Below are 25306 nucleotides of genomic sequence, written 5' to 3'. Positions count from 1 at the left end.
TTAGTCAATCACAGCTGTATGTATATCCCATATTGTTAGGAAAATCATTACCATAAAAGATGTAAAGTAGTTAGGATTTGATCTCAAAAGAGATCCCCCTCTGTACTATTTAAAGCATACGTATGATGAATGGAAAACACACAGAAAACATTTGTTTTCATGGTATCAGCTTTATATTAATCCCCCTGCAAATCCTTCTCATCGTCTTCTTCTCCCTTTTATCATCTCCTTTACCATCACCATGTCTGACCAACCAAAATACCATCCTGCCCTAACTGTTTCCAACATCAAGAACATGATTCCCATTACCCTGGAACTTAACAAAAGTCAATACAACTCATGGTCCCAACTATTCAAAATCCACTGTCGTGCATACGATGTAGTGGATCATATTACCCCAAAATCAACCGATTCTTCATCATCCACCGGCACCACACCAGTTACTCCCGATCCACTCTGGGATCGTCGTGATGCCATTGTCTTGCAATGGATATATGGCACAATCTCAGATGATCTTCGTGAAACTATCATGGAAAACGAATCCGATGCTGCAGCTGCCTGGACCTGATTGCAGAATATTTTTCAAGATAATAAAAATTCTCGTGCCCTCTATCTCCAACGACAATTCTCGACAATTCGTCTTGACGATTTCGCCAATGTCTCTGCGTATTGTCAAGAAATCAAAAGCTTAGCTGATCAATTAAAAAATGTTGGTGATACTGTTACAGACAATCGTATGGTGCTTCAACTAATTGCGGGTCTAAATGATAATTTTGACACAGTTGGTACCTATTTCACTCAGCTTGATGAACTTCCGTCATTTTTCGAAGCCAGATCGAAGCTGATTTTGGAAGAAACCAGGAAGCAAAAACAGATTGCTAATTCTTCTTCGGTTGATTCAGCCCTCCTGGTCACCAATTGGGCTCCAAAATCCACCCCTGAACCATCGCCTAATCATGACCGCAATATCACTGGCAATTACAGAGGTTCATCTTCTCGTGGTCGTGGGAGAGGCAGTTATCGAGGTAGGAATTCAAGAGGAAGGGGACGAACTAGTTATGGGAATCAGTATCCAACTTGGACCCCTACTTGGGCATCAAATAATTACTGGCCGAACCCTAATATAACATGGGCTCAACCTCCATGCCCATACCCCACCACTAATTGGACTAGGCCCAACAGCAACTCACAAGCAGGTCTCCTTGGTCCACGGCCCAATCACCCTCCTGTTTCCAATTCATCTAATGCATCGACCTATTGTCCTACTGATGTTGAATCTGCAATGCACACAATGACACTTCACCCTCCCGAAGACACATGGTATATGGATACAGGGGCTACGTCTCACATGTCAGCTAATTCAGGTAACCTTCAGTCTTATTACTCATTAAGGCAACCTCAACATATTATTGTTGGTAATGGCCATAAAATTCCAATTAAAGGTTTCGGTCAATCTATCCTCCCTAATCCACATCGTCCCTTATACTTACAAAATATTTTGCATGCTCCTCAACTCATTAAAAATCTTATTTCTGTACGTCGTCTTACCAATGATAATCATGTATCCATTGAATTTGATCCGTTTGGTTTTACTGTGAAGGATTTTCCGCAGGGCAAACCGGTCAGCACAGGCGACCTTTATCCACTTACACCTTCCGTGCTACATCAACTATCATCATCACCTTCTACTTTTGCTGCTTTATCCCCGGACATTTGGCATAATCGTCTTGGCCACCCGGGTTTTCATGTTTTACGTTCACTTAGCAATAAAAGACTTATTCATTGTAATAAATCTACTTTAGATTCTATTTGTCAATCATGTGTGTTTGGAAAACAAACTAAGTTACCTTTTATTTCTTCTACTTCTTTTACTTTACAACCATTTGATATTATACACAGTGATCTATGGACCTCACCAATTCCGAGCTCTTCGGGACATAAATATTACATTTTATTTCTAGATAATTATTCAAACTTTCTTTGGACATTTCCTCTTACCAAAAAGTCTGATGTCTTCTCTACGTTTCTCACCTTTAGCAAATACGTTAAAACTCAATTTGGCAAAACTATCAAAACTTTTCAATGTGATAATGGTAGTGAATACAATAACAAACAATTTCATACTTTTTGTAACAACAATGGCATGGTGTTTTGTTTCTCTTGTCCATATACATCCTCACAAAATGGTAAATCTGAAAGAAAAATTCGTGCAATCAATAACATAATTCGTACTATGCTTTCACACGCCTCTTTACCCTTGTCCTTTTGGCACCACGCTCTACACATGGCCACTTATCTCACCAACATCATGCCTACTCCACTTCTATATGACAAGTCACCTACCGAAATATTATATGGTCGTACACCATCTTATTCTCACCTTCGAATTTTCGGTTGTCTATGCTACCCATTACTTCCATCACACACCATCAACAAATTACAACAACGATCCATTCCTTGTGTATTCCTTGGTTACCCTCCTAATCACCGCGGATACAAATGTTATGATCCACAATCCAAAAGGTTCACCATTTCCCGACACGTCATCTTTGATGAACATCAATTCCCTTTTGCTAACACAAAAACTCACTCTTCTAATTACAAAATTTTTACAGAATCTCAACATCCCCTATTCCTTCTGCCACAATCCTCTCTGTCCAATCCACCCACTTCACCATTAGTCCAAACAGCCCAATCCACTTCTTCCAGTCCCTCTACTACGAATACAACATCACCCACGGCCCATTCTGTAGCCCAATCAATTACACATTCTCCATCTAATACCCCATCACTTCAGACCCATACTGAATCACAATCCCATGCAAACTATCCTTCTCATTCAACTTCTCCTGCTCACTCACCTACTGCAAATTCACCTGAACAATCTCCTCCAAGTACTCCTCCTCCTCCTCGTACGATTATAACCCGTAGTATGACGGGTATTCACAAGCCAAAAGTTCACTTCAATTTGTCATCCACCACTACTCAATCTCCTATTCCTTCCTCACCAAAAGACTCAATCTCGGATCCTAATTGGAAAATGGCCATGACTGACGAATATGAGGCCCTTATGAATAATAATACTTGGGTTCTTGTCCCACGAACACCTGACATACACGTAATTCGAAGCATGTGGATATTTAGACATAAATTTAAATCTGATGGTACCTTAGAAAGATACAAAGCACGTTTGGTTGGTGATGGCCGATCTCAAACGATTGGTGTTGATTGTCATGAAATGTTTAGTCCGGTTGTTAAACCTGCAACAATTCGAACCGTGTTATCTATTGCTATATCGAAATCGTGGAACATTAACCAACTAGACGTTAAAAATGCGTTTCTTCATGGTCATTTAAACGAAACTGTTTACATTCATCAACCATATGGGTTTCGTGACTCCTCCAAACCTGATCACGTTTGCTTACTCAAACGATCGTTATACGGGCTTAAACAAGCGCCTCGTGCATGGTACCAAAGATTTACTAACTACGCAAGCACTATTGGTTTCAAACATAGCCGCTCCGATAACTCTCTATTTGTTTATCAACACGGGTCTCAAACTGCATACCTCCTGTTATACGTTGATGATATAATATTAGTCACGTCTTCTAATTCTTTACACGCATCTTTGATGTCGCGTCTTCATCACGAGTTTGCTATGAAAGATCTAGGTGCTTTAAGCTTCTTTCTTGGTATTGCAGTAACACGTAATAAACATGGTTTGTTCCTAAGTCAGGAAACGTATGCAAACAACATTATCACTCGAGCAGGCATGCTTTCTTGTAATTCGATAAAAACACCTGTTGACACTAACAGTAAATTGAGCAATACAGGTACATCTTACAAGGATCCAACTGAATTTCATAGCCTCGCAGGTGCCTTGCAATATTTAACGTTTACTCGTCCCGATATTTCATATGCGGTCCAACAAATATGCCTCCATATGCACGACCCAAAGGATTCTCATATGCAAGCTCTAAGATGCATCATTCGTTACATTAAAGGGACTATTTCGTATGGACTTCAACTCATGAAGTCCTCTCTTCGATCACTAGTCTCTTACAGTGATGCCGACTGGGGAGGTTGTCCCGATACTAGACGTTCTACTTCTGGATATTGCGTGTTTATGGGTAACAATTTGATATCATGGTCTGCTAAATGACAACCCACTGTTTCACGCTCCAGTGCAGAAGTTGAATATAGAGGAGTCGCTAATGTGGTTTCTGAATCATGCTGGATTCGAAACTTATTACTCGAGCTACACTGTCCAGTTGAGAAAGCAACACTCGTTTTTTGTGATAACATAAGTGCGATATATTTATCCGGGAATCCAGTTCAACATCAACGCACTAAGCATATTGAAATGGATATTCATTTTGTTCGTGAAAAGGTAGCTCGAGGTCAAGTCCGTGTTCTCCACATACCAACACGTTTTCAATTGGCTGACATCTTTACAAAAGGCTTACCACAGATCTTATTTGAAGATTTCAGGAACAGTTTGAGCATACGGCCTCCTCCCGCTCAAACTGAGGGGCTATATTAGAACCTACTAGAATATATGATAAGCTCACGTGTATATTAGTCAATCACAGCTATATGTATATCCCATATTGTTAGGAAAATCATTACCATAAAAGATGTAAAGTAGTTAGGATTTGATCTCAAAAGAGATCCCCCTCTGTACTATTTAAAGCATACGTATGATGAATGGAAAACACACAGAAAACATTTGTTTTCAGTAACCTAAGAATTAGGAAACGGGTATGGCCCCTAATTCACGCGAATCCTAAAGGTAGCTACCGGGTTTAACACCCCCACCCAGAATGTTCACTAGACGGAAGAGCTAGTGGGGGTAGTGTTTAGTACTTCGAGGTTTGTATATTTATTACAGACTGAAAGTTCTGTTTATTTTGGGGATATTATTGATGCGCATTATATGTTAAGGTCGATTACCAAGCCAAGCAAAGAAATCAAAGTGAATGTTATGTATCGAGAGAATGATTTTTATACACAGGTTGCGTGTATGATATTTTGTACACGAGATATGTGTACAGTTACTAAGATTTAAGAAAATGGTTTCGTATAAGAGAAAGGTGTACTGTATTTAAAAGATATCGCATGTACATTACAGGTGGGTATAGGATTCGGGCCCATTTGTACCATGCACATTTAAATCTTGTGGTCTATCAAAATTATGAATTTTATTGTTTATGATAAACCTATGAACTCACCAACATTTTGGTTGACACTTTTAAGCATGTTTATTCTCTGGTATGAAAGAAATCTTCCGCTGTGCATTTGCTCATTTTAAAGATATTACATGGAGTCGTTCATGGTATATAGATGTCAGTACCTCGGAATGGGACCAGCTGTTGAAGACTTCGTCCAGGTGGATTTGGACGGGTCATTACATGTGGTATTAGAGCGGTGGTCTTAGCAAACCAGGTCTTGCATTAGTGTGTCTAACTGATAGTTGTTAGGATGCATTAATGAGTCTGGAATTCGACCTAGTAGTTGTTAGGATACATTAATAAGTCTATACTTGAACCTGGTCTGCATGTCAAAAGTTTTGCATATCATTCTTCGCCGAAAAGTATCTACCTATCATCTTCAGTCTCGACACGTCTTATTGCAATTATTGCATAGGTGGTGTACAGATAAATTCATATTCCATCACATTAGACCTTGTCTGACACATTTCCTTAATTCCCTCCGTAATCTACGGGATACTCTGTACTATATATAGGTATTAGGTATTCTATGTAATTAGAATATCATCCGATATCCGAAAATCATTTCATACAGAAAATCCTTTATCTAACCGTACAAAATGAATTCTGGAACCAGTTCAAGTTCCTCGGATTCCGACAGCTATTCCGATATAGATTTCCACTCAAGCTCCGAAAGCAGTATAACCGGCATGGATCAACCAATTAGCCATCATCAATTCTGGATGAATTGGGAATGGGTTCGTAGTCCACTTAATCAATGGAATTGCGAAGAAGGAGATCCTTTCCACCCAACATATTGCCCTATTGGCGAAGAACCTGAAGCACTTACCGGCGAACCTATCCGAAACACCATTTTTAGCCTCATTTCCAGGATAGCTCGTCACGATCATATGTTATCTAAAATTCTAAACCTTATTCATCCGCTCGTTCCAACCGACAATCATCCTGGAGTAAATAGTAGAAGTCAATGAGCTTCGCGCCCGAGTAATCAATTTGGAGAATATGGTGCAAAACTTACCAGCTTCAGCAACATCACCGGCACCAGTACCACCAACATCAACAACCCAAGTTTCAACATCACACACCTCAACATCTCATTCTGTACCTCGAGCATAATCATCATTCTACGTATCATTCTATATACTTTATCTTCGTTCTACATATCGTTCTACGTCGATTATCTTCATTCTACATAACAATTATGTAATTTCTAAAGTTTTAGAGATTATATATTCTCGTTCTAACAATAAATCAGATGAGATTAATATCTTATTAACTCATTAAATCCATGATTACATCTGAAGAAAATATATATATAATTATATTTTCATAAAGAGTGTAATTAAAATTCCTCTTGTACAAACTATTAATGATGAGAATATTTTAACGGCTAGGTAATACCCTAGAAATATTTAGATCTCATATTAACATGTTACACTAGACATTCTTCAAATCCGAGTCAACAGTCATTTACTATCCTACTTACAACCACAGATATACTTATCCGTTCATCCATGAATAACCATTTTCATTCCAATTCAATTTCATATTCGGATTTTGACCGATCAGAATCCAAGTCAAGATTTGACATGTGGCATAATGAAGAAAATAATGGACAAAATAAAATTGATTAGTAACCCATTAATTAACTACGTAAAACTTATTCATCATCTTCCGATCTTAAATATTTTAAAATTCTAAGATTATATATTGGACTATTGGGCTATTGGACTACTAACATTGGACTACTAACCTTGGACAATTAAACGGTATTAAAAGAGTAGGAAATATTAATTACAACATTTTGACTTAAAATATCGTTAATAAGTTACACCTACTACAGTTAAATAATTCCTCAAGTTTGCCACTTGATTTCATATTAAACATCCTTGTATCTTGACGATTACAATCAGGGTTTGATCATCTAAAAACACAATTCTCTTGAAACCACCTCGGATTGATAACCGATGATTCAGATATGGTAGCATTAAATGCAGAGGAAACAGCAAAATTTTAGATGGTCTAAATGACCAAAAGTTTGGTAATAAAGAATGGAATGTTGGGAACGCTCGATAGAAAATTTGGTACTGAAAAACGGATTGAGCTAACCATGAAGGAGACCAAGGACAAATACAAGGACCAAACCCTATATTCAAAGAATCCAGGTAATTTTGGATCCGATGAAATCTTTAGAGAATATCTTGCTCCGAAGTCATGTTAAAATCTTACGAAAAAATTTTCTTCATCAACTTTCAAACTTAGAAATTCCAAAATATCATCAGAAATATCTTCGATATTTCTGAAGATATTTTCATAAATATTCTCGTCCGAAATTATATACCTCTTCATGCTATCTGTATTGCATTATATTGGAAACTTCTGTAAAATCTAAGTATAAATTATAAATGAACTCTGGAGAAGTGTTAAGAATTAGAGCATGATTTAGTATAATATAATGACGCTTGGCCAACGTAATTATATTACAGTAAGTCATGCTAGAAGTTCTAATGAAACATGATGATTCACAGATTATACCATCATCGTGTGTCATGTTACATAACTCTTTCATTCTAATTAACCTCTGAACATATCAAGAAAATATATTCTTGATAGTTCTATCCTCAGAGATTCTGGTAATTTGACAAATCAAATCGTGCTAATACGTTCCTCTCTACTTAGAATTCAAAACTCTATACCTACGAATTCTGGACCACTATTCACTTGACTTAAAGTCGGGAAGAAGAAACAAAAGCATGGAACTCCGAAATATAAGGAAAAATATAAAGCCCAATAACAACACAGAATTTACAAACCGTGTATATCAATGCGTAAAGCAACATAAAGACACGGGAGAATTAAGAACATTATAACCCCAAGGTAATAGTAGAAGTAAACAGATTCCTCTGGTGGTAGTTGAAAAATAAGAGTGATTGATACGATAACCAGGAAGATATCAAGAATCAGAACTGGATTAAGCATTTTCACGATCTTTTGGAAGTATGAATTAAGGAAGAAAGTAAGTTGAGAGTGGTGACAGTATGGAAACAAAGAAGGTGAATTTATAGTGAAATATCAGACGTAGCAATCGAGACAGATTACCGCATTTAATCAAAGAGGATCCTAATTTCCTTAATTACCGAAGAATCATATCTTATATAGATTACGAAGATTTTCTTTAAATCCTTTAAATTCCGGAAATCCACCATGTCTACGTCAAAAGTTAAATCTCTATCTCAATCTTTTGTGACAGCTTCACTCGTACGCTTCACATAATCGAATCGTTTTATCTATACTAATTAATAATGATAAAACTCTATTTATCAACTCATATTCGTCATGAAAACATTTTTATTGTTAGCCATGACTACCTCACTCAAATTTCGGGACGAAATTTCTTTAACGGGTAGGTAGTGTAATGACCCGAAAAATTTCGACTAATGTTAAATCAAACTCTCGATACGATTTAATATTTTTGACACGATAAGAAAAGTCTGTTAGGTCGAGTCACAAAATTTTTGAACTGTTTCATATATTCATTTGATCTTCGACCATTCCCGACAATTCACGAACATGTACTTGTAAATAAATATGTATATATATATATATATATATATATATATATATATATATATATATATATATATATATATATATATATATATATATATATATATAAATGCATTATATATAAAATGTATAAGTATCAAATATTCAAAGAATGTTATCATATAATGAATGATATAATTACATAATTAATAAATTGTAATATTAATATATTAAATGTAGTTACAAGTTAAAATATAATTGTTATACTAATATTATTATTACTTTCATTATTAATATAAAAATCAGTATTAGTTATTTTTATTATTTTCAATATATAATATATGAAAGTTAACACATGTAATTTGTTATATCATTATTAGTACTAAAAATTATCATTTTTATTCAAAAATTATTATTATCATTATTCCTATTACTTTTAATCATTATTCTTATTATTATTAGTATTATTTAGATATTATTATTATTATTAATATTATTATTATTATTAGTTCTATTATTATTATTAGCATTTTGATTATTATTAAGGTAATTATAGTCATTAATTAATAATTTTTTTTTTTTAAAAATGATACAGACTTAAACAAAATCAGTTTAGGGTCTCTATCTGCTTTTCATTTTTTTTGTTTCTTCTTTTATACAGATTGATTCCTGCCTCTATTCTCAGTACAATGCAATCGAATCCCTATCCAGCTTTATTAATTTTTGTTTTCTGTCTTCAGTTTGTTAAATATCCAAATCAAGAATCATACAAATGAAATTGCAATCTCTTTCTATATTTTTTTCTTTCCTGAGTGATATTCTGTAGACTCCAATTGCTACTAGAAAACAACCTACTAAAACAATCAATTACTGTGTATAGAAAGTGAAATACAACTGAAATCGAATCTGGTTACTGTATTACTCTCTCTTTTACATTCTATAATTGATACAATTCAGATATAAAACACATTTGAATAGAAATCAGTAACAGATAAGCGTACAAATTTGTTACAGGTCATAATCCACTTTTATTTTTCTTGTTTTCTTTTTCTTGGCTCGAATACTTCTGTCGACAACGATCACCACCTTTCTCCTTATATATGTGTATACATACATGTTACATTACAAGGAGAGGGAGAGAGATTATCACAGACTACTACAACTTCATCCATCTCCACCATAAAACCCACTTGTCTACTTCTCTTACTTTGTTTATGTGAATAGATAAGAGTATCTCAAACCACTCGATTTATGAATATACATATAATCAGGCATACACAAAATATATTAACTCACCTCATATTCTTACTTCATTCACCACCTCACCATCTCAAACCACTCACACCATCATAACCAACTGCTGCTGCCTTCGTTTCTATGATGGTTCGATCAGACCCACACCAAACCACAAACAATCATGTTTCTGTCCGAACAGCCCCAAGTTGATCCACCCTTCATCTATCACCATCGAACCATTCTTCTTCTATATTGCTCGAACCATTCTTATAGTTGTTTGTGTAGTTTTGTCTGCCAATCGGATGAAAATGGTGGTTAATATAAAGGCTACAATTATTGGTTATTTGTTTAATTGTTGTGAACCACACCACAAACAATTGCTTTTTAAAAGGTGATACTTATGAATTATTAAATTATGCCAAGTATTATCATTTAGTTGCCATCAATCTGTACATTTTAAATATGATAATGGAATGTGACATGATGATGAGCTGTAAAGGAGGAGACAACAAATTGCGTCCCTTTTTTTTTCTTTTCCATACGGGTCTGTTTCAATCGACAGGAAACCCCAGCTATCTATCTAGATTAAAACATGTAGTGGGCTTATATAGATTGGGCTTAAGAAATTTACAGTTAGGCCGATTAAATCACAGGCTTATTGAATGGGGCATAGGTTTCAAAACCAACCCAAAACACAGTATATTTATTTTGTTGTTTTGATTCCTGCTCGATGAACAACAGGAAGTTGAAGTTATTGTTGCAGCCAACATGAATTGGATAAGAATACATTCATTAAAAGAAACCCACAAACCTTTTATGTTCCTGTCTGATCGAACTTTGGCTACTACCCGTTTTGATTATTTTTTTTACCACCATCGACAAGACACCTTCGACAAACCAAAAACCCATCGTCGTCTGTAATGACCACTGCTGTCATCTGATTCGCTTTGGATGAAAACCAACCACATCTGTCCCTCGCCACACCTTGAACCACTTCACCATATTTTTTTTGTTGAATGGTACACAAACACCACCCCCGTTACCTTTATCCAACCCAACCCAACACCACCATAAACCGCTGCTATCTTTCTGATTTCTTTTCTTCCTGTACGAACCACAATGAATCACTAAACAATCACCATTTATCCATCGTGAGATTCTTGCAGCTGCTATGTTCTTTCCTAATTGGTGTCGTGTATTATATTGGTACCTACATGCACGAGTTTTACATAAACTTGACTTATATATTCACGAATTGTTGGTGCAAAAATGACGTGGCAGAAAACAATTGCTCAGTGCACAAGGTTGGCACATGAATACGTGGTGGGTACATGCATGTTGGCGCATGGGTGCATGCATCATTACACATGATGAATATTAGATAATGCTTTACACTTCAAAAGATGGTGGATACTAATAAAAGCTTAAAATATTGGTGCATGATGAGATGTTAGATGATGAAAAATCGATTAGTTTAGGGATGAAGAAGAATCAGACGAGAAAAGATATCTAGTTTATAATTCGGGTTTAAAAAAAAACAGAAATGAAATGGCAGAGGGATGGTCAGGGCTTTGTCGGGTTAACGAGAGGTCGCGGGTTCAAACTCGAACTTGGGCATTATTATTTTAAGGGCTACTTCTTTGAGGTAGTTTACTTATTATTATTATTATTATTATTATTATTATTATTATTATTATTATTATTATTATTATTATTATTATTATTATTATTATTATTATTATTATTATTATTATTATTAATATTATTATTATTATTATCATTATTATCATATCATTATTATTATTAAGATAAGTATTTTTATTACCATTAACATTATTACCATTATGAAAATAAGTATTATTGTTATCATGACTATTAAAATTATCATTTTATTATCATTATTATTATTAGTATTATTAATATATCAAATAAAGATTTTTTATATAAAAATATAATCATTATATAAAACATAACTATATTAATATGTTTGTAATAAATATTAATTACCTATTTAAAGTATATAAAAATAAATATATCTAATTAAGTTATTAATAAAACATATAATTTATTAAAATAACAATTATATTACTAATAATATGTAAATTGTTCGATTTCAATTATATGTGTTAATATATATATATATAAATGATATAGGTTCGTGAATCCGTGGCCAACCCTGCATTGTTCAGTTCCGTCGTATGCATATTTTTACTACCAAATATCGTATCGTGAGTTTCATTTGATCCTTTTTTATTAAATGCTTTTGCAATATATATTTTGGGGACTGAGAATACATGCGCTGTTTTTATAGCTGTTTTATTAAATGCTTTTGCAATCTAAATTTTTGGACTGAGAATACATGAAATGCTTTTATAAATGTTTGACGAGATAGACACAAGCAAAACATTCCTCGAATGAATTATTATACAGACGGAAGTTCTGTTGATTATTATTGAATTAGTTGGACATTATAATTGCCACTAATTGATGTGAATATTTCCCCTTGATTTTTATAGCTTGGTAACCTAAGAATTAGGAAACGGGTATGGCCCCTAATTCACGCGAATCCTAAAGGTAGATACCGGGTTTAACACCCCCACCCAGAATGTTCACTAGACGGAAGAGCTAGTGGGCGTGGTGTTTAGTACTTCGAGGTTTATATATTTATTACAGACTGAAAGTTCTGTTTATTTTGGGGATATTATTGATGCGCATTATATGTTAAGGTCGGTTACCAAGCCAAGCAAAGAAAGCAAAGTAAATGTTATGTATCGAGAGAATGATTTTTATACACAGGTTACGTATATGATATTTTGTACACGAGATATGTGTACGGTTACTAAGATTTATGAAAAATGGTTACGTACACGAGAAAGGTGTACTGTATTTAAAAGATATCGCATGTACATTACAGGTGGGTATAGGATTCGGGCCCATTTGTACCATGCATATTTAAATCTTGTGGTCTATCAAAATTATGAATTTTATTATTTATGATAAACCTATGAACTCACCAACATTTTGGTTGACACTTTTAAGCATGTTTATTCTCAGGTATGAAAGAAATCTTTCGCTGTGCATTTGCTCATTTTAAAGATATTACATAGAGTCGTTCATGGCATATAGATGTTAGTACCTCGCAATGGGACCAGCTATTGAAGACTTCGTCCAGGTGGATTTGGACTGGTCATTACAGATTTGGTGAAGAATGGTGTTTAAACCACCAAAATCGGCCAAAAATCGCCCAAGAACGGAATAAATTCATAATACACTAAAATCTGCTCGTCAATTTGATTAAATAGTTGAACCTGACCATCATAAGCTCGCGATCTCCTTGTGCCTGTCTCCCTCGGTACGCGTACATGTACTCAACTTCGATTTCACGATAGCGAGGCTTAATCTCGTGAAACCGGGTCCCGAAACTCCGTTTTTAGCTTGCAAAATCACTTTAAAGATTGGCGTTACCTCGGGTTCGAACCTGAAACTTTATATATGACCTTTTAGACCCGAAACACTCTAAAATCATCAAAAATCACCAACTTTTAATCAAACCACCACTGTAACAACAAAAAATAAATAATAAAAGAATTAAATATACGGAGTAATAAGGTTGCGCCCGTACACCTTTCATGCGCGATGCGGACAACCAGCAGAAGTGGGGGACCGTTTTTGTTATTTGTTTGAACTCATGACCTTGGGTGCAATTTTGCAGGCTCGGTTTTGAAGATCCCAAATCAGATCCCAAGCTAATCAAACTCCATTTTCTCACAAGTTTACACCTACACGTAGAGAGAGATAAGTGTTCTTGAGTGAGAAAGTTCAAGTTAGTGAAGAAGAAGATCATCTAATCTCAAATAAAGACCTATTATTGTTGTAGTTGTTTCCTAGCTCCATTTCACTCTTGAGGTAAAACTCAAACGTGAATTTAATTGTGTAAATTCGGATTATAATAAGGGTTTGAGTTTGAAATGGGTTATAAACCCCCTTTCTTAAGAAATTTGGGGCTTTTGGGTCAAGATTGGGTGTATGAACCCTAGTATTGAGGGTTAGGGTTTGAATGACAAATTTTGTAAGTTCGAGCCATGTTTTGTTGTTAAAAATCACTAGAACACTCTAGTGATGATGTTTTGATTAAGGAAGTGTTAACTTGATTTTGGTGACTAATCTTGAAATTTGGTCAATGTGTAATATTGGTCAAGTTGATTGAATAAGTACTTGAAGTGCTTGATTTTGTGAAAATTGTAAGTTAGAAGTATAATCACTAGTCTATAGTGATTATGACTTATGAGTGAGTTGTGTTGGGTTTTAACCTACCCATGGAAAGTTGAGTGCAATTTAGGTTGAAATTGCACTTGCGGCTGTAGGTTTAAGTTAGAGGCGATTATCGCTTAATTGTTTGTATGAAATGTAATAGGTATTTACATTGTTGATTAGCGTAAGTGCAAGCTTGAGTTTCATGCATCCGATAATCAAGGTGAGTGGAATATTTATATGTGCATGTATATAATTTGGTTGCTTGCGAGTAAGGTGGCGAGTGATATCCAGGCGCGAGGATTCACTCTTTTTGGCCACTTGGTGCAAAGTGGCAAGTGTTATCCGTAAGGATTCGCTTTTTGTCGGTCACTTTGCACGTGTGATGTGTGGCGAGTGCTTTCGTAAGAATTCACTCTTTGTCTACCACTTGGGGGAATGTGGTAAGTGTCACCTAACTTCGCTTTTTGCGGCCACATTCGTGTGTACGTGGTACTGCTTTCCGGAAGAAACTTTTGTCGACCACGTACACGTGTTGGATAGTGTTATTTCATCTGATGACTAGCAACTATTGTGTATGGTTAACCATAATTGTGTGCGTGTTGTAGTGTAGTATATTATATGGTGAATGTATGCGTTTGTAATGCTAGCTTGTATGTGATTATGTGTAAGTTGCGCAAGTAAGTTATGTATGTATGCTTATAAGTATTACTCTCACTAAGCTTTGCTTACCCTATCGTTGTTTAACTTTTATAGATTTGAGTACATTTAAGGAGAAGGGTAAGAATGTGGAGTAAGAGGTTTGCTTTCTTGTGGGAATGCTTGGGAATTTGTTAATCTTTTGGATTGTGTAACTTGGGTAGTTAGACCCGAGAACCATGCTCATACCGAGCGTCTTTTTGGGATTATGTTTCGTTTAAATTCGAATTGTTGTAATTGGGAACAAGTTTGGAATTTGTGGTGGCAAGTTAAACGTTACGTTTATGACTTAAAAACATGTGTAATTGAGTTCTTTATGTTCAGGATTGAGTGGGGTAACTTAAATGGGTCAAAAGTGCTCGAAAAGGCTAGAAAACTGGTTTGGGTGATGTGTGCATCGCACATTTGCATGTGCACGCCGCACATAAGCAAAAATTTGGACAAAATCTGGGACACACAAGTGCGCGCCGCGCATTCCTTTCCGGTGCGCCGCACGGGTTATAAAAAATAGTTTTCTCGATTTTTCTAAAAAAGGGTTTGGGTTGTTTCAACCACCTTGACATAAAAGGCGTTATCTTCAATCATAATTATCATTAAATCTTCACTATTTAACACAAAACCAACAAAATGGAACCCGATATTGCGAGATAATAATGTATAAACCGAGCAATATCAAACGGCTTCACAAAATCTACTTTAAAGATAAGGCTTTTAAGTCTTTTATGTTTCAGGAACTTAAGAGTTTCATTAGCACTTAACGCCTCGTCCAAGATGTTTATTCCTTTTATAAACTCACTTTGTTCAAATCCGACAAGATTTGAGATTACTATCCAAAGACGATTGGAGAGTAGTTTGGCAATAATTTATAATAACTACCGATTTAACTAATCGGTCGGTAGTCATTCAAGTAAGTGGGGTCTGGTTTTTTCGAGACAAGAGTAATGAATAACGCGTTACACATGTTCGATATTTCACTCGAATCCCAAAATGCATGTATTGCATCCATAAGATCGTTTTTGATGATATACCAAAATTTCTTGAAGAAACCCAAATTAAACCCGTTTGGTCGACGAGCTTTTGAGCTCCCACATTCTTGTATTACACTCCAGATTTCAGCGTCACTAAACGGGCCCTCGAGTTCAAATGACTCGATTTCTATTATTTTGAACAGTTCAGGCCCATCGGCCCCGCCCAACATTTGAGGTCTGTTAATATTTTTATATTTTCTACTAATGGTAGAGTGGAAGTATTTAATGTTTTCATCTCCATCCAATATCCAACAAATGCAAGCCTTTTGTTTCAACATGTTTGGTTTGAATTTTTCCTTTGCAATCCAATTCCTACGAGTTTCCAACCAACACTCTCTTTTGAAATCACTTAAAATTCTTAACTCAACCTTCAATTCTAAAGTCAATGATGTTTCTTTAAGATTATTGATTTCATCATCCAGGGTACCAAATTCGCCTTTATTAAAAATGCTTATTATTATTTTTATTCAGTACTAAGTTTATTCAGAGATTTTGAGACATTAAGAGTATAAGTCATTTAACGATAAATCATTCATTTTTATCAAAAAATAATATTTAAGATTTTTTTAGCACGTACTATTATTTTTTTTTTTTTTTATCACTTGATGAATATCACTAACTAAATAATAATCATCTCCTGTATTTTAATGCAGAGTATATCTTTACTTATGTATAATACATTTTTTATAAAATAATTAGCAAAATAGTAATTTGAAAGTTCCTATTTATATAGTCCCTGTCAGGACAATAAACTATGGTATAATATTTTGACAAAATTGCGTTGGTCTTTAAACTTTATATCAAATAACATATGTGACAATTTTTGTTTTACTCTGTTGACTTTCATTTATCATTTTGTGTCACGGAGGACCCTTACACTAACGATCGTTAGTATTTCGCTGTTATGTATGATCATGTGCAATGCAGACGAGGGTAATTATGTCCTTTGGTCCATTCCTTCATCATTCTTCCACCATTCACTATCTTCGTCTTTCATCTTCAAATTTTCAATCTTTTCATTTACAATGAGGATGTTGTCTAATTAAACATATGGTGGATGATGGAATTGAGCCTGATATATTTTTTTTGAACTGTATGACTAAAGGCTATGCGATTATGCTTCATGTTAACGGGGCTTTAAGTTTGTATCATCAAATGGGGGTGGTTTATGGATACTATTAGACTATAGAATTATATTACTCCGTAATTGTTATGGTCCAATCCAATTGTATAGATGGGCTTAGGGTTTAGCTAGAATATTCCTTTGTACTCTATAAATACTTATCAATGTAAAACATAATCTTCGTACTCTATAAATACTTATCAATGTAAAACATAATCTTCACGGGGTTTATTCTATTATCTTACATGGTATCCGATGCTTAGGGTTTCTACCGCTGTCTTTCTTATTATTTCTTTCTTCGCGTTTCCCGTCCGCGAATCACTCATCTTCAACCTCTTCCTTTTTCTAATCAAAATCTCAACTACCTACACAATTCTTCGTTTCTAATCTTATATCTTTCTCGTTCATCAACCTCTTCCTTTCTTATTCTAATCTATATCTCCACTTTTGTTTTCTCGCAATCTTTTCTCTTACCAAGCATTATCTGTTTATGATTTAATATCATCTTTTGCAACGCCATAGTATTACGTTTTTGCCTTTGCCAAATCATTGAAGAAAAAAAAAAACAAACAATCCGTCCCTATTTATGATTCTTGTTTCTTCTATGTATCTCAAAGTTTATTCTTCCCCATTTTTTCTTATTTTTTTTTCTTCTTTTCTACATCTTCTACTGGTCGTAGAGACTTTTCTAATCTTCTTTAAAAACATAAAATTTTATCCTTTCTTCTTTTATCCGTTACCGCATGGCATATCTTGCTAATGTTTTTATTTTGATGATATCTCCTAATCTACTACTTTTTCACCTAACCTACTTTGTTCCACCGATTTTCTTTTAATCTACGTCTCTTATCTTCTAACATCTCTTCTCATATATATTAAAAAAAAAAAAAAAAACGACGTAACTTTTTTTTTTTATTCATATTTACTCATCATTCTTTATCCTTTATTGATTAACTCCTTAATAGGGAGTATATCTTCCATATTTATTTACTATCTATTCATCTTATATTTTATTTTTTCTTTATTCAAAAAAAAAAAAAAAAAAAAAGATTCATATTTTCGTATTCTATATTTCTTTCCCCGATGCTCCATATCTTCCATAAATAAAACTCTTAATTCTTTTTTTTTCCTTCTTCTTACTCTACTATACAAAAAAAAAAAAAAAAAAAAAAAAAAAAGTTGTCAACTCGATCAAGAAGTCATGGCTACAAGCTTTTACATGAAGATGCATGAAGACTTTGCTTGTATTTTAATTTGTATTTTAGTTTTACTATGTTCTGTTTATATCATGTATTTACGTTCCAGTTTAAGCGTCTGTAATTACTCTCGCTTCAACTGCGGGGGAGTATTAGACTATAGAATTATATTAGTTGTTATGGTCCAACCCATTTGTACATATGGGCTTAGGGTTTAGCTAGAATGTTCCTTTGTACTCTGTAAATACTTATCAATATAAAACATAATCTTCACGGGGTTTATTCTATTATCTTACATATACACGTGATTTTCACATTGAACGAGGAATTAAATTTTTATCTTTAATTTTATGAAAAGGTGAAGATATCTTGATTTATATGTTGAAGTTATTGAAAGAAGATAGAAGAATGAAATGAAGAACACTACAAATTTGAGAATGAAGAGATGATGATGTAGATGTGTGAATGATAAAGAATAAATAAGAAGACATAATTACCTTCATGTGCATTGCACATGATCCTACTTAACAACAAAATACCAACAATTGTTAGTGTCAGGGTCATATGTGAAACAAAATGATAAATGAAGGTAAACGGAGTTAAGAAAAAAGAAAAAAGTTAACTATGTTGTTTGATACAAAGTTTGAGGATCGTCAGTGTAATTTTTTCTAATATTTTAGTATATCTTAATCTTAAATCTTAATCTTAATCTAATGTAAATGAGAACACTAATGAGTTAGTTGGAAGATAAATCCAAATCCAATACCAGTGAGCTGAGTTGGAAAAATTGACCTTCTTTAAATACTACACATGCTAAAACCATGTAGATTAAATAATATGTTTTAATTAAATTAATAATTTTAAAAGATATATTTGTTATAATCTGAAGCTTATATTTGAAATTAAAAATTATACTTAGTACCTTATTTGTTTTTGTAAGCATTTGTAGCAAAAACTTAAATATATATAAATTTTTCATAAGTACATAAAATACATGATATATAAATAACGATATAAGAAGTATTTATATAATATTTTTAAGTTTAGAAATTATTTTTAATAAATTATTATTTCAAATATTATTTCAAATATTATTTCAATAGTTTATTAATTTATACTATTATAAGTTCTAAATGTTTGCTTACTAAAAAATATACTCGACTTAAAGCTAGGTAAAATAGGTTAAGCTTATTAGCTTTGGGTAAATAAGCTTTAAAGTTATAATTGAGAAACCATATAAGTAGCTCTTATATTCCATCTACTCAATCAAAATATTCATTTTTTTATTTTAAAAAGGAGAAATTATAAAATAGTTTAAACATATCATATTTAAGTTTTAAAACTATGTTGAATTAATTGCAAAACATAAATAATTTTCTCTTTTTAATATCGACTCTATCTATATAATTTTAGTATTAGTGAAAATGACATTAATTTATACATAGAACAACGTTTAATCATTTTCTTTTTAAAAGTTACAACATCTACATTATTAGTCAATCAAACGTGATTTCTAATCACTACGGAGTATTTTTTTAATTGGTCAAAGTATAACGTTGAGTTTATTTTCAACAACAAATATAATAACAAGGTAGACAACAAAAATAATCATATATTCTCTGTCATTTTATGTTAAACTATAATATAATCTAATACAGTATAATAATTTAATAAATTTCTTCAAAACCTAAAAAAGTACTCGTATTTTCGTATTCTTGTGTGTAGTTGACGGTCAAGAATGCCGGCAATTTTTAAAATAATCCACGTTCATACAACCAAGTCCCATTCTACAACTATAAATTAATACAGCATCTACGGCATTATCAACACCCAACCACCAGGTACGTGCCATTTCTCCAATTTACATCCATTTTATATAAGCAAACTTATTAATTTTAAGTTCAACTGATCATTAGCAAAAACTTTCAGGTTTTCGGGTTCGAAACCATGGGAGCCGGAGGCCAAATGAGCGTCTCGAAAACAGAAAAAGACATACTCAAACGCGTACCAGTCGCAAAACCTCCATTCGGCATAGGTGATCTAAAGAGAGCCATACCACCACACTGTTTCAAACGCTCCCTAATTCGCTCTTTAGGTTCCTTCTTTCGTGATCTCGTCATAATCTATTCCTTCTTTTATCTCGCATCAAATTACATCCATTTACTCCCTCGACCCCTATCGTATATCGCATGGCCATTATATTGGTTAGCCCAAGGTTGTATCCTTATGGGCTTTTGGATCTTGGGCCACGAAAGTGGCCACAACGCTCTAAGCGAGTACCAATGGGTTGATGACACAATCGGTTTTTTCATCCATTCGGTTACTTTAACCCCGTATTTTTCGTTCAAGTATAGTCATCGTAGCCACCACGCCCACACAAATTCAATGGAGTACGACGAGGTTTACATTCCAAAACGAAAAAAGGACACATTTTTCTCCGAGTTTTTAAACAATGGTCCGGGAAACGTGTTCACACTCACGCTACGTCTTACACTAGGTTTACCTTTGTACTTAATCTTCAACACTTATGGTCGCGATTACGGAGGTTTTGCAAACCATTACTTACCACAAAGTGGTATCTTTAACGACAGCGAACGTGGTCAAGTTGTAGTATCAGATATTGGAATTCTCGCAGTTCTGTACATTTTGTACCGCCTTGTGATCACACAAGGCTTAAAATCAACCCTTTTCTTGTACGGTATTCCGTTATTCGTGATGAGTTGTTTCTTTATCGTGTTGACTTACTTAAACCATAGTCATCCATCAATCGCTCACTACGATTCGACTGAATGGGATTGGCTAAGAGGTGCATTATCGACAATTGATAGGGATTATGGCAAATTGATGAATTGGGTGTTTCATCATGCGCCACAAAATCATGTGATTCATCATTTGTTCCCAACGATTCCACATTATCATGCGATCGAGGCTCGAGAGGCTGTTAAGCCTATCTTAGGTGATTACTATAAGTTCGATGATACCCCGATGATAAAGGCGATGTGGAGAGACACGATTGAGTGTATCTACGTCGAACCGGATGAGAATTCTGATAACAAAGGTGTTTATTGGTACTTCAAATAGTTTTGATCCGTATTCGACCAAAATTGTAGGTCAAAATTGTACGAGAAATGCATCTAAGTGATACAAATTCTCAGTGTATTTTGGTACAATTTAGTTCCATGCCTCTGTGCTCTGTAACATATAGTATTGAATATAATAAAGTATGACTCTCTGCAGCATTATATGAACCTTTAATTATTAATTACCGATTTAGAGTAGCTACTTTTTATGAACCTTTAACTGCAACTAATTTTTTTAGGTATTTGACTCGGATTGAATCTTGGGTCGGATCCAGATTCTATAACTAATGGACGAGATCTTAACCTATTTAATTGGATCTTTAAATTTATGGTTTACTAGTTGGATACTCGCGAATTCGCGAGGCTTTGTGAGGGATGGATCCCATTGATTTGTTCCAATAACTATATATATATATGTTAAGTAGTATTTGTTAGGTTTATAATAACTTGATTCAATTAACGTAGTAGTGTTACATGAGTTATAATTAATGTAGATTTTTTGCAAATTAAAACAATATACATATACGTATACAAATCGATTTTAGACTATGGTTTATTGGTTACTTGGCCACGAGAAGATCCAAGGGAATTAATAACATCTAATAGACAAAAAGATAAACCGAAACTAATCGATTCACTTCTTTAGCATAGGTAAAGGTTGATCAAAGTCACCACCAACACCCAAATTTGCAACTATGAACCCAAATGGACATCCATTTGATCTGCTAAAAGCCTCCTCCAATACTTTTGATATACAATCTACCTCTTATGAGTATTCACTCTGTTCAGACCCTAAAAGCATTACTCACTCCACACCTGAATTTCTTGCAGCAGCATCACCATGAGAGAAGCTATACAACCAGATACACCATTGACATACGACAAATAAGTAGAAACAAAAATGGATACTTGTAATATAATAAAACCTTTTAGGTGCATATCAAGAGTAAAGTGAGTAATGCTCAAACTCAACCATTCAAAAACATATTCAAGCAACATATTATGTAGTCTATCTATCAGGTGGGAAGCAACATATTATGTACCATTTTGGCGGTACTGAGATTGCACTGCAAATATCTAGAAAAACGTTGCTTTAGCCTCTCCAACAATAGCTTTATCCATAATTGTTTTACCCGTTCCCTACATTTAATCACGATTAATCACAATTAACGAATAACTTAATTGAACACACACAAACACATTACTACACTTGCTGGGGGACCCAAAAAAGGAAGTCCTCCCGTTGTAGAACGATAACCTGTAAAAATTTCAGGTTATAATATATGCCACTTGACCATCTCAAAAATATCAAGCTTGTGAGGGCTATAATGTGACGGTATAGGTAACTCGATGAGTGGTTAACGGATAGTAATTTAAGTGTCGAAAAATACATTAAAAGGAAAGATAAAAGAAGCAGACAATAAAGTAAATGTTTTGATGAATAACAACTGAAAATGAATCAACTTGAATAAAAATTAAGTACTGGTAGTTTACCTATTTATCTCATTGAAACAAATTCCTTAACTATAAGATAATTGGTGCCTACGCGATAAGACATTCAACATCCTGTGACGACCCGAAAATTCCCAACCAAATTTAAACTTAATCTTTACTTGATTCTGACACGATAAGCAAAGTTTGCAAAGTTGAGTCTCAAAATTTTGAAATTGTTTACATGAGTTCAATTAACCCGTGACCATTCCCAACGATTCACGAACCATTATGTGTAAATGAATATATATATATATATATATATATATATATATATATATATATATATATATATATATATATATATATATATATATATATATATATATATATTAATTAATTATTATAAATTAAAATATTATATGAGTTAATTAATTATGTAAATAAAATAATATATGACATTACTATAAATCTATCTATATATGAAAAATATAATTAATTATGTAAATAAAATAATATATGACATTACTATAAATCTATCTATATATGAAAAATATAATGAATATATATATATATATATATATATATATATAATTTAGAATTTATTTAATAAACGCTCGTAGCACTCGTTTACCATCTTGATGGTTATTAATCAAGTTAAAAATAAATTTATATGATTTTAAAATAAAAGGTGATCCGAAAATGAGTTATATAAGTTATAGGCTTATTAAAAGTATACTTAGGATCTAATTATTTAATTTTAACACTTTTTATATTTTACCCATAAATGGAAGAGACAGTCGATGTAATTTTTATTTATTAAATTAATGATCGAATTCTATACCATAATGACCAAAATAAATAAATATAGTCAATATAAAAATATGAGATTTTTTCAAATTATTTTATCCGCCACTGACTAACATCGGAGCATGACATAATACCCCGTGAATTGATTCTATTACTAACGGCTAAACTATTTAGCTTGTGTTTTCAATTACTGTGCAATTTATGACTTTCAAGTCATATTTATATTAATTATTATTATTATTATTATTAATTATTATTAATATTAAAATTTTATTATATATAAATGCCGACAGATAGATTGAGATACATATTTTTAGGTTGTTTGATGTCAATTCATTTTCATTTTACAATTATGTTTCAAGTCTATCTCATGATGTATCACTTACTGTTTCCTTTTTGAAATCTCGTTTCCTTTTTCAATCATATATGTTACATGATATTAATATATATATCCACCCATCTCTGCATAATAAAAGAAAATAATATATGTAACCCATCAACTTGGTTTTCTAGTTACAACTATCACCTATTTTCCTCAATACTTTCCATCACCACAAAACGCCACCCAAACTCCATTGTGATGTGCTGCTAACAATGGGTTTGCAACCACCGTTCAACCCATCATCAATCCAATATGTTCTTGTTCAAAGTCTACAACCCATTCGTGTTGAGACTAGTGCCATTTCCTGTTTGTTGTTCGACGGACCAAACCCTTTGCCAACTGTTGTTGCTTTCGATTACACCAAGACCGAAAACCCAAGTCACCACCTAGTTAACTACCCTTGTCAAACCATAAACCATCACCCTAGTAACCACCATCAAAACCCTACAAAAACACTATGGAGATTTTTTTTATAATTCGATCATCACTTCATCAACTATCAAAACCACAATAAACACCTCGATCACGAACTCCTGCACGATGGAAACAGACTGCAAGTCTGCAACTACTACTGCTTGCTGTTACTATTTCCTATACGAAACCCACTTCAATCCAACAACATAAAATACAAGTGAATCAGAATATGCAGGTCGAATATCAGGTTCGGTTTCAAAAAAATAGCAAATCTTGATCATACAAATTTCAGGCATCAAGTTGTATAGAAATCCTACAACTAATTAATAAATGTTCATTCTCCATTTGAGGTAAACTCACCAAACGCATCACTATTTTCCCAAAAGTCTAAGAGAGTCATATTTGAGGTAACAATATACTTACCTGATGAGTAGAAGTCTTTGAGTTCCAAATGGAAGATGGTTGCTAGTCACTGAGCCACGAGTGTAGCATGTTCAAGAGGTGGGGTGGGCATGGGCATAAGAAGGTTGGCTACATCCTTTGTTAGAGAATGGTTTGAAGCCCGCGAGTATTGGGCAAGACCATTTTAGTTGCTTATCAATTCTGTCTTCAGGGACCTAGAGCTCCTTTTAAAAGCGTGCTGATATGTAATTCCTTTCTTGTATCCATGGTCTATATCTATTCCAATTGAATCTCTCACCTTATTACAATCACACCATAACACATCACCACATTTCAATAACAATTAATCTGTAAAATATTCACAAATGCCATAAAATTGATTATATCAATTGGCAACTATATAAGCAGATCTTCCTGTCATATCCAGAAACCATACCCAAATATTAATACAGATTAGGCCTTAATGCATCCAATGAT

At 33.6% G+C, this 25306-nt stretch overlaps 2 protein-coding genes across 2 annotated transcripts; both read left to right on the top strand.

The window, feature by feature from the left end:
* Window positions 1-241: 241 nt before the first annotated feature.
* LOC139860316 (uncharacterized) lies at window positions 242-568 on the top strand. The gene has a single exon (XM_071849083.1). The coding sequence runs from the start codon at window positions 242-244 to the stop codon at window positions 566-568; it is 327 nt and encodes a 108-aa protein (XP_071705184.1).
* Window positions 569-20257: 19689 nt separating this feature from the next.
* LOC139858692 (delta(12)-fatty-acid desaturase FAD2-like) lies at window positions 20258-21391 on the top strand. Its single transcript, XM_071847528.1, has one exon. It carries the CDS (start codon window positions 20258-20260, stop codon window positions 21389-21391), a length of 1134 nt encoding a protein of 377 aa, XP_071703629.1.
* Window positions 21392-25306: the final 3915 nt, after the last annotated feature.

This window comes from Rutidosis leptorrhynchoides, chromosome 7, assembly GCF_046630445.1.
Source record: "Rutidosis leptorrhynchoides isolate AG116_Rl617_1_P2 chromosome 7, CSIRO_AGI_Rlap_v1, whole genome shotgun sequence".
NCBI lineage: Eukaryota > Viridiplantae > Streptophyta > Magnoliopsida > Asterales > Asteraceae > Rutidosis > Rutidosis leptorrhynchoides.
This window is presented reverse-complemented; position numbering and strand designations above follow the sequence as displayed.